The 10,515-nt window shown below is 46.4% G+C and overlaps 1 protein-coding gene across 1 annotated transcript; it reads right to left on the bottom strand.

Moving 5' to 3' along the window:
• Positions 1–3,146: 3,146 nt before the first annotated feature.
• LOC124653978 (protein trichome birefringence-like 14) lies at positions 3,147–5,723 on the bottom strand. Its single transcript, XM_047193025.1, has 4 exons — positions 5,544–5,723; positions 4,942–5,058; positions 4,576–4,771; positions 3,147–4,508 (listed from the first exon to the last, which is right to left on the bottom strand). The coding sequence occupies exons 1-4, from the start codon at positions 5,671–5,673 to the stop codon at positions 3,680–3,682; spliced, it is 1,272 nt and encodes a 423-aa protein (XP_047048981.1). The 5' UTR covers positions 5,674–5,723; the 3' UTR covers positions 3,147–3,679.
• Between the last annotated feature and the right edge of the window lie 4,792 nt (positions 5,724–10,515).

Below are 10,515 nucleotides of genomic sequence, written 5' to 3'. Positions count from 1 at the left end.
TCGGCTCGTGCTCTACTGTGCGCCGTGCGTCCATCCATAGTGCTGCCGCTTGTGTGGGGTTTCAGATAAGTCGATTAGGTCTTTGGATAGTGTTGTAGCGTTGCGGCCGAATGATGGATGACAAATGAGAATGGTGGGGTGTGAGATGTGGTTGGCCGGGCTTATGGTCTGATGCCATATGGGGTAATAACAAAGCCTCCACTACACTCCAGGGATAATCATCGTCCTCGCTAGCTACTAGCTAGTGATCAAACGAGCCTGATAGTATTGCTATGTTTAGCACTACAAGTGGCAAGAAATCCTCTCTATTCTATATGCTTGGATTAAATCAAAGCTCTCAAGTCACCTCCTTTTACCGGATTGAGTGTTTGGAGGACATCGCCGCGTGTTCCCGCCTCTTTGATGTATCCGTTGCTAGCTGCGTTCCTCAGTTTTATTTTTTGAAAATTTCAATATTTAAACACGTAACTAATTTAAACACGCGAAACACGAATAAATATATTTTACAATATTACTTCAAATGGAAACAGAATGAACAACAAACCAAACAAACAGAACTTCAACTAGATTGAGGCAGAATTGATAATTGATGATTCGTCTTTAACCCTCCACATATGCTCTACGGAAGTATTTTGTAGTTGAGCATTAACATCTGAGTCACGGATTTTTTCTATATGCATAACGATGTAATTAGCAAAATCTGCAAAATCTATAGGCGGTGATCGACGTCCGCAAGATAGTCCTCACACTCATAGGGATAAAAAATGCCTAGTTCCAGTTTTACGGTCACATAAGCATGCACCACCTCCAATATTTGGTCTTGAGACCAAGTAAAAGCAAGGTATCGAACAAATGCAAATCTCGGTAAAAGCCGGCTACCGAACAAATGCAAATCAAGACTCAAGCACACTAAATGCTCACTCAGCATCCTTTAGAGCATCTCCAGTCGCGTCCCCCAAACCGTCCCCCAAACCGCGCCGGATTGAGCGTTTGTGGGACGTGTTTCGTTCGTGCCGCGTTTGGGGGACGTCGCTCCCCAGCCGCGTCCCCCAAACGCCGCCCCCAAACATTTAAAATAATTTTTCTGGCATTTTTATTTCAATTTTCACAAACTAATACATAATTGGGAACGTGGTTTACACGAAGACATAGTTTGGAACATGGTTTTCCACAAACTAATACATAGTTTGAACCATGGTGGACACAAATATAAAATATTGCAAAGAAACTAAACCTAACTAGGCCGTGCATCGAAGGTTTCGTGTGTTCGCCGCTAAGAAAGAACACTCGAGGGCACACCCAGTCACCTAAACTCGGAAAATCCAGCGGGAGGATGGTGCCCTTGTTGGTTCTACCGATGAGGCGAACAGCGTAAACCTCCGTGCACGTATTCGCTGCGAAGAAACAACACTCATTCGGCCGTCCTCCTCGTCGGTGCCGTCGTCGTGGGAGTCCCCGTCGACGTGGTAGTCCCGGAGGCAGCGCCTCTCGTCGAAGACCTTGACGCTCATGTCCCCGTTGCCGAAGTAGGAGAACACGAGGATGAAGCCGGCTTCGAGGCCGTGGTGGTGCGCGAACTTCTCCCGGCCCGATGTTGAGGTACATCTTGCCGCGCGCGTCGTAGATCGCCTTGACGATCCACCGGCAGTAGCCGCACGAATGCTCCCGCAGATGCATCGTGCGCGGGCGTACGCCGCCGACGTACTCGGCGAAGGAGTCCGGCAGCCTCTCGGATGCCGCGCGGGTCGCCCTTGAGGACGTGGACGAACTCGAACAGACGTCCGGCTCCACGTCCATCTCCGACGATGAAGACGACGGCGTGGGAGGCGACGGCGAGCGTTCAGCCTATGCCGCGGCCACGACCACGACCACGACCACGGCCGCGGCCGCGAGGTCGGCCTCCGCCTCTACCGGACATAGCGTCGAGTCTTGTTGAGAGATGGTGGCGGCTAGGGTTTGGGGAGAGAGGCGCTAGGGTTTGTGTGTGAGAGGGACGATGAGAGGCGCCCCTTTTATAGGCCGGAGGGAGGCGGAGGAGCGGTGGCGCTCATTAACGCCGGCACGCAGAACTAGGCGCGACGGGACGCGCGCCGCCGCGCCCTCCGCGGGAACTGCACCGTCGCCGCGCGCCACCAACTTCCGTCGCGAGGTAGGCGACGGTTAGGTTTAAATTAATTGTGCCGCCGACGGGTTGGCCCCGCCACTCCCCGCCTCGCTTGTCGTTGTGTCCGGCGTCCCCGGAGCGTCCCCCGTGGGACGGGGACGGGCTCGGGCGCCGGACACCGTATAGGGCGCGCCGGACAAAAAAGGGCTTGGAGGACGCGGCTGGAACGCATTTTCTCGTCCGCGCGCCCCAAATCCCTCGTGAGCTGGCTTGTGGACGCGACTGGAGATGCTCTTATGCACCTATTTTAGCGCTCAGTAGCAACTCTTCTAACGTAGAGACATCAAAATTATTTTGACAAATATCATCATCAAATTTTGGATCGTCTGGTCTCCATCCTCGGCGACGGCGACGGCACGTCAGGACTAGTGGGCGGCCGGTGGTTTCCACCACATCGCCTGCAGACAAGTCGCCGCCCCGGCAGGCTGCTTGGGGATAGATAAAGATCTCGTCCGGCGAGGTCGATGACGGACGCCGACGACCTGGCGTTTCCAGGTGGCCGTGGATGGAACACGGATCAGGCAGGCCGGCGTTTCCGAGGAACCGCGGCTTGTCGCTGTTCGCCTACAGCTGCGTGATGCTGCCGCGAGCACGTCAGCTGCTTGTCCAAATCTATCCTTCTTGCTTGTTCGGATGATGATGAATGATGATGAGTGGATAAGCGCGAGATCAGCTCGCGCGTCCGTCCGGTTGACGGGTTGACCCCTTCTTTGCGGGACGGATGCCATCAACCGGGACACCAATAATTTGTCTATTAAGATAACAGCGATGGGTAGTACAGCAAAACCTCTGGCTAGCCTTTTGCCTGCTAATCCTCATCATGGCGCTAGGTTAAATTCTTCCAGTACTACTAGTTGCAGAAAATGGAACGAAAAATCCAGCACACAAGGCTCGGTGTACTTTGTATATAGCATTGTGCCAAACTACCAACTAAATAATAAAGCAGGAATGGCCGGAGACGTCCTTTTTGAAAATGTTCACGGTGGTCAAAATGTCAGTTACACTTTCATATAATATTAGCTATCCCAAACTGAAATGTTACACAGATATAATAGTTTTTAGTAAGATACAGACATCAACCAAAAGTTGCGCTTTTTTTTTAATCTAAAAGAGCATATGGCGCTTTGTTCTACTTGTATGAACATCTCTACGGAATATATGCTTCTGCACACGGGTAAACTGGGGAGTATATATGGAGTAGCATTTTACAGTAAAGAAAATGAAAAAGAATCGACGTGCCTGGGGAATGGCTCTGCAGCAGCAGCTAACTCCGTGTCTGGCCTCAAACGAAGCTGCAATTCAGACTCTGGAAATAAGGCTATCATCCTGGCACTGTCAAAACGCCTAGGCTTGGCTTGACCAAAATCCGTAATATACTGGTACAAAGCACTTCACCCTGTACAGACCACCAGCAGGAACAGAACAGATCCTTGGGGGCTCTGGAAGAAAATTGCCCTTACCCTTTCTTTGAGAAAAAAAATATGCCCTTGCCATTACTGAAGTGCAGTATATGTGCTAAATCTGTGCAAACAGGACCTCATTCCACATATCTGGTATGCCAGGAAGGCACCAGTGCAAGCAGTCATTAATGCCCGTCGGAGCTCTCAGGGTACGATTCGACATATGCCCCTCGTCCCGTAGCTGCGAGATGGCAGTAATATCCAGAAGCTTAACACGAGTTCCGTTTACAGCACGCTCCGCAGGCAAGTCGCTCGAATGGTCCTGCAAGACCTCGCTTCCATTAGAAAAGGGGATAGCATTACCACAACTGCCCCCAGTGTTCCAGTCGCCATTTACAAAATGCCTCGGCGACATCGTCCTCAGGAACGCCTTCAGGTGAGGAAGGCTTGCGAGCTCTGAATCCACCCATCTGGCAATGCTGTGCAGCGTGAGATTCTTCGCGCGGTTGAGGTCTGCAAGTCTGCCTTCCCCTACAGGCTTCCCATCAGCATACATCTCCCAGTGGTTTCCATTGAATTTCCCTCTGTTCCAGTGATGGCCTGTGTTCAGTACTAGAACGTCAAAACTGGGGAGATACTTCTTCAGGAATGTTACTGGCCGGTCAAGATGCAATGCATAGCTAGTCGCCGGATTTGTTGTGTTCAGAGGTTCCAGTTCAGATAGAGTAGCAGACCAGTAGTAAAGGATAGTGGTGTTTGTCCCTGGAAATCGATAAGCCCACCCATCAGGTCTTAAAGCACCTGGAGCTTTGACAAGGCCGTATTTCCATCCAACATCTTCGACCTCAGGGCTGTATTTACCACCTGTCGCCATACACATCATGGACTGGAATTGCTGTCTACCGAGTGAATCACCCACAAAAGCAAGAGTTCTATGCCTCATCCTGTAGGCGAATACATTAGAAGAAGTCCAGCATGAAAGGTGATGCACAGTTAAAAATAGCACAATACCTTTTCAAAAAGTTTGGCCCTGAAAATTCAGGCATCTCACAGCCATGTGGCTGCCACCGGTAACTCTCATAGAAGAAATCTGTGCGTTGCATCATTCGACAAGCCCACATTTTTGACAGCCATTGCTTGCACTCGTTACCGGAATAGAGTGGCCGTGTTTCATCTGCTACCCACTTTCCCTTAGCATAATTACAGTCTACAAAGTAACAGCAACATTAAATTAGGCACAAGAAAATAATTTTCAGACTTCAAGCTTTGAACATTTATGGATGATTAATTCCATGCTTCGAAACAACTCATCAGAAACAGCCTTCCAATGGTCTAGGTGAACAAACAAGCACAAAGTAGCATATCACATAAGATTACCTTTGTTCCGTCTGGTTATACTTGTGTGATTGTGGTTGTTATAAGCTGGAGTTGCAGGCCCAACTAGAGCTGATACATTATCACCAAGATGTGCCAGTCCCTGCTGCTGTAGGAAACCTAATGGCAGAAGGAGGATTCAGACAAAATTCAGCAAAAGAACAATAGAGTAGATTCTGAATCGACAATCAAAGTAATACTCCCTCCATCCCCAAACAGGTGGCGTATAAATTTAGATGTCTTCGATTTTTTAAAATTTGGATGTACATAGACACTATTTAGTGTACGGATACATCCGAATTTAGACAAATCTAAAACATCTATTTATGGACAGAGGGAGTAAAAAAGTCAATCATTTCTAAGTTTGACCAAATATATAGAAGAAAATATCGACAACTACAATATTGAATAAACATATTATGAAGTCTATCTTATGTTGGGTCTATTTACATTTGAGTTGGTATTGTAAATTTTCATGTTTTTGTATATATACTTGATCAAACTTAGCAAACATTGAAATTTTAAGTCAATTTATACGCCACCTGTTTGGGGACGGAGGGAGTAAACAAGCAAAGTAGCAACAATATATTTAATAGGGTATATACCTTGGGAAAAAACTTTCAGTTGCTCTGACGTTGTGCCCAGTAACAAAAGAATAATCGGCACAATGAGGAGAACCAAAAGGACGAGGCATAGCTTGTTGACCAGAAGCCTATGTAGAACACCGCCTTTCATCCCAGGAAGGCAGCATACGAGGCTCCTCGGGACTCAGATATTGCTCAAAATCGTCCAGACCAGAACATACCCTGCAAATGAGAACGGTCAGGCAGGTCTGCTACTCAAAACATTTAATACATGATTGGCTGTGTCCAATTCATGATAACAGTATGAGGCAAACCAATTTAAGCAGTAACTGGTGATCAATACTAGCATAAATAATCAGATTGCAGCACACAAATGCTGATGTCAATTTCTACACTGCATCATAGATGATGGGCTATGTAAGACACATGAAACAAGACGAGGACGACCAAGATAAGGAGTTAGGACTGAGCTAGAAACTACTTCGAGTACTGAAATTAACTTCCACGACCAATTTGGAGTACTGAAACTAGACAGGACAACCACTTCTGTTAATAAAAAAAATTGGACAGTGAGCAATTGTAACACGAGGATCAATCAAATCTTTCTAATTTCGCCAAACAGAAGTTAGCCCCTAACTGCACCACCAATCAAAGTGCAGTACTAACTTTTGCTCTATATAAATGGTGCATGTGTCTAGTCGCTTCTGTTGGATCTAAAAATCCCAGTTTCCTGCACAATCAAGGAGATCTAGTGCCACAACCAAGAAGGGAGAAGGGCAGAGTCCACCAGGATATCCCCAGACCTTGCCAGCAAACAAAAATTCTGAACTTACCTGCTAACTCTTCCCCCAAAACTGGAAAAGATCGAGCACATGATAAAACAAAGTCACAAGTTCCGCATGGTGCCTGACTCATCACCTGCTCGTTGAGGAGCCGGTCTAACAGGCAGTTGCCACTCACGAGGAAGCAGATAGATGCAACGCAGGATAGATGGAGAGATAGGGAGTGCGTGTGACTGAAAGAAGCACGTGTAACAAAGCTGCTCATTAGAGAAAGAGAGAGACAATGATCACGACATCTGCAGGGTAAGATGTCATTGAGAAGAAATATGAGAGTCGGTTCCATGTAACGCCAGGTCGCCAGCAGCAGAGTGTTCTGCAAGGGCACCCTCTATGCATTGTATCTTAAGTATATTTTCTAGCTGGATTCAGTAGATATGTAGATAAATTATCCCAGTAGATTGTATCTTGGAGTCGTGTACAAAGATCTTATTTAATATGTTAAGTGATCAATACTAACAAAAATCTGAACCAAACTGCTAGCTCTTCCCCAAAAAATGGAAAAAGATCGAGCACATGATAAAACAATGTTACAAGTTCCGCATGGTGCCTGACTCGTCACCTGCTCGTCAAGGAGACGGTCCAACAAGGCAGTTTCCACTCACGAGGACGGAGATAGATGGAGAAATAGGGAGTCCACTTGACTGAAAGAAGCCAGTGTGACAAAGCGGCTCAGTAGAGAGAGAGAGACACACACACACACACAGGTAATGATCAGGACGTCTGCAGGGTAAGATGCCATTGTGAAGAAAGGTGAGAGTGTTGGTTCCATGTAACGCCAGGTCGCCAGCAGCAGAGCGTGTTCTGGAAGGGCATTCTTTATGTATTGTATCTTAAGTTATATTTTCTAGCTGGATTAAGTAGATTTTGTATTAAAATGGAGACACTATACAACCCAGAAGGGTAAAGACTAAAAATTACATCATGGGGGAAAGAAATGTGCTTGAAAGGAAACCAAAAGTAGATATGTAGATACAATCATCCCAGTGGATTGTATCTTGGAGTCGTGTATAGAAAGATCTTAATTAATATGTTAAGTGATCAATACTAACTTGCTTGGGAAAAAGGCTTTGATGATGTTGTTGTTGTTGTTGATCAATACTAACAAATTATCATTGTGGCCTATTTGTTGCATGCATCATGGATTCATGGTTGGAGAAGCCAGAGAATGATCACAGTTAAAATGTTGCGAGAGGACTGTTTGATCCTAGCCCTAACATCTGTTCACCTTGCTCATTTTCTAATTCTACCTAGACATTTATCTATAAATTTAACTAGTCTTCACGTATATACAAACATATACTACCTCTGGTCTGAATTAATCGACGCGCACTGTGCCTAGCCATTGTTTACTTCTGGCGTGACCCCGCGTCAATTAATTAAGAACAGAGGGAGTATCTCCTATATGGAGTAGAATGCATGGACAGGCACATATAACTATATAAGTCCCACATCACATCCTAGCTAACAAAAACGAGTTGAGAACTTGAGAAGCATAGGTTAGTACATAGTTCAGATCCAAGTTGATGAAATAAAAATCTCAGCTCACAACCAAACATACTGATGCATCTGCAAAATAAGACCTTATTTTTTTTCTGATCCAGCCTAAATCCATACACCTTATTGATGGGAGAAACCTAAGAAGGAATGTTTACATACTTAAAACTGTCACCTACTAAGAACAAGAAATCATATTTTTTGCTCTTTCCTAAGAGAATACCCCAGTTTTCTTTAGGAACAACTTTAGTGAGGACAAATAGTCAAGCAAAATACATCAATATCTAAAAGAAGACAGATGGCAAGTTGCTTGCATCTGAATACGGGCCACATATCAGTTCTTATTTTTCAACATACCAACACACTGGTTTTTGTCAGCCAAATATTCTGACCTCAACTATATTTGTCCTCAGAAAGAGAAACACACCAAGCGGATAAAGTTTAGTTCACAATCAGGATTCTCTGGATACTTTCAGTATAGCATACATAGAGTAATTTAAGAAATGAAAGTATTGTTTATTAATCTGTTAGTGACTTAGTTCCAATCCATAAGTGTGGAATTAAAGTTCTCTGCAGCTTCCTACAACATCAACACCTGCAGGGAATTTCATTACAATCTGATAGACAATCACTATACAAACATCTAGTATTGGCTTGAGCTCACGGTGGTGAGCTCGCCCACCAGGTTCAAGTCGCAGGTGCGACTGAATTAAACGGGGTGCTATCTAGCGCGTATTAAACCGCCGCTGGAGAGGTCTCATCTTCTACCTAACAACGGACGGCCAAGGGAGGGATCCGTCCCCCTTTCGTCAACCTTTAAACGTCTAGTACCTTGATAGTTAGCCCACGACTAAGTTTAGCATCCAGAACCTAAAACGCCTAGAATAACCAGAAATTCTCCGAGCTCAAATCCAGCGCCAGCAAAAAATTGAAACAAACTGCTTACCACTGGTTCGGCGACGAGGTACCAGCAGCGCAGAAGCAGCAGAACACGTCAGATGTGAAGCCGGCGAAGCCAGTCCGCCCGCCCCTTCCCTGCCCCCCTTTTCCCACGAGATATATGGCCGCAGAGGCGGCGTGGTAGAGCGGGGAGGCCGCGGCGCCTTGGGGCGAGGAGTGTGCGTGGGCCGAGGGTGAGGCGAAGAGGAGATGGCGGCGGCGATGAGGAAACGGTGGCGCCGAGATGCGGCGAAGGGTGAGGAATACAGCGGTTCCGGTGGCCGGCGAGATCGAGAGCCGGTGGGTGAGGAGGGGAAAGGGGGAGCACGGCACAGGATCGATCGGGCGATTAATTCGGTCCTGTTTAGCGACAGGTTTTTTAATCGAACGTGTCAAAAAGTTGAGCAGAATTTTGAAATCGAGTCGCTAAAATGCAGGTGCCTGAGTAATCTTATGAGAGTTTCATTTACATTTTCTAATGCAGTTTCTAATAGAGCATCTCCACGGGCCGCTCCCCGATAGAGTTTTGGGGTCGGCGTTAATCTTATGAGAGTTTCATTTACATTTTCTAATGCAGTTTCTAATAGAGCATCTCCACGGGCCGCTCCCCGATAGAGTTTTGGGGTCGGCGTGGATTTTGAGCTCGCACCGGTGCGTCTCAAAATGCGTCGGCTAATTTTCGAGCTCAATAGAATCGTCGGCAACCCCGTGCCGGCCTCTTCGTAGAATCTATGGCGTTAGGGAGTACAACGACTACTTACTTCATGGCTAAGCAAGATTGCACAGATTTGTGGGGTTTCACCTCAATTCAGAAGTGCACTGCTGCAATGCGTTATCTTGCATACAAAGCTCCTCCAGATACAACCAATAACTACCTACGGATGACGGAGTAGACATCTTACAGAGACTCTGCAGATTTTGCTGAGCCGTCATAGCGGTGTTTGCTAAAGAATATTTGAGAGCACCAAGGACAGATGATACAACTCGGATCCTAGAAAAAAATGCATCAAGAGGGTTTCGTGGGATACTAGGAACATTGATTGTATGCATTGGGGCTAAAAATTTGCCCTTTTGCTTGGCATGGAATCTACAAGGGGCATACTGGTGAGTACAGTGTCATTCTTGAGGTGGTGGCAGACCATGACCTTTGGAGTTGGCATGCATTTTTTGGCATGGCAGAAACAAACAATGATATCAACGTGCTGCAGCGCTCTCCGGTGTTTTCTAGGCTAGCTGAGGGACAAGCTCTTGCCGTAAACTTTGAGGTAAACGGCCACGCATACAACAAGGGGTACTATCTAGCTGATGGTATCTACCTGACGTATGCTACATTTGTGAAGACAATTCCGACTCCATCTTCGGAGATGGACGCTTATTTTGCAACATGCCATGAAGCAACACGCAAGGATGTTGAGCGTGTTTTTGGGGTGCTTCAGCAGCGTTTCGCCGTTGTCAGGTACCCTGCTCTCACTTGGTCTGAGTCTCAAATGTGGGAGGTGATGAACATCTTTGTGATCATACACAACATGATCATTTAGAGCGAGCGCAACGAACTTGTGCATGATGATCAACCATTTGATTATCAAGGGCATCTTATTGAGGTAAAGCATGTACCCCAAGAATTTGCCGCTTTTTTCACATGCATAATGAAATTCGAGATGCAGGTATCAATGCTCAACTTTAGGCGGATCTAGCTGCGCATTTGTGGGCGAGGAGAG

The sequence above is a fragment of the Lolium rigidum genome, chromosome 5 (assembly GCF_022539505.1).
Source record: "Lolium rigidum isolate FL_2022 chromosome 5, APGP_CSIRO_Lrig_0.1, whole genome shotgun sequence".
Lineage (NCBI taxonomy): Eukaryota > Viridiplantae > Streptophyta > Magnoliopsida > Poales > Poaceae > Lolium > Lolium rigidum.
Note: the sequence above shows the minus strand (reverse complement) of the source record. Positions and strands in the feature narration are given on the sequence as shown.

Coding starts and splice junctions, on each gene's coding strand:
- LOC124653978 (XM_047193025.1), bottom strand. CDS start 5,673: ATGAAAGGCGGTGTTCTACATAGGCTTCTGGTCAACAAGCTATGCCTC. Junction 5,059..5,543: donor ACTGAAAGTTTTTTCCCAAG/GTATATACCCTA, acceptor TTCTGCCATTAG/GTTTCCTACAGCAGCAGGGA. Junction 4,509..4,575: donor GGGCCAAACTTTTTGAAAAG/GTATTGTGCTAT, acceptor ATTCGCCTACAG/GATGAGGCATAGAACTCTTG.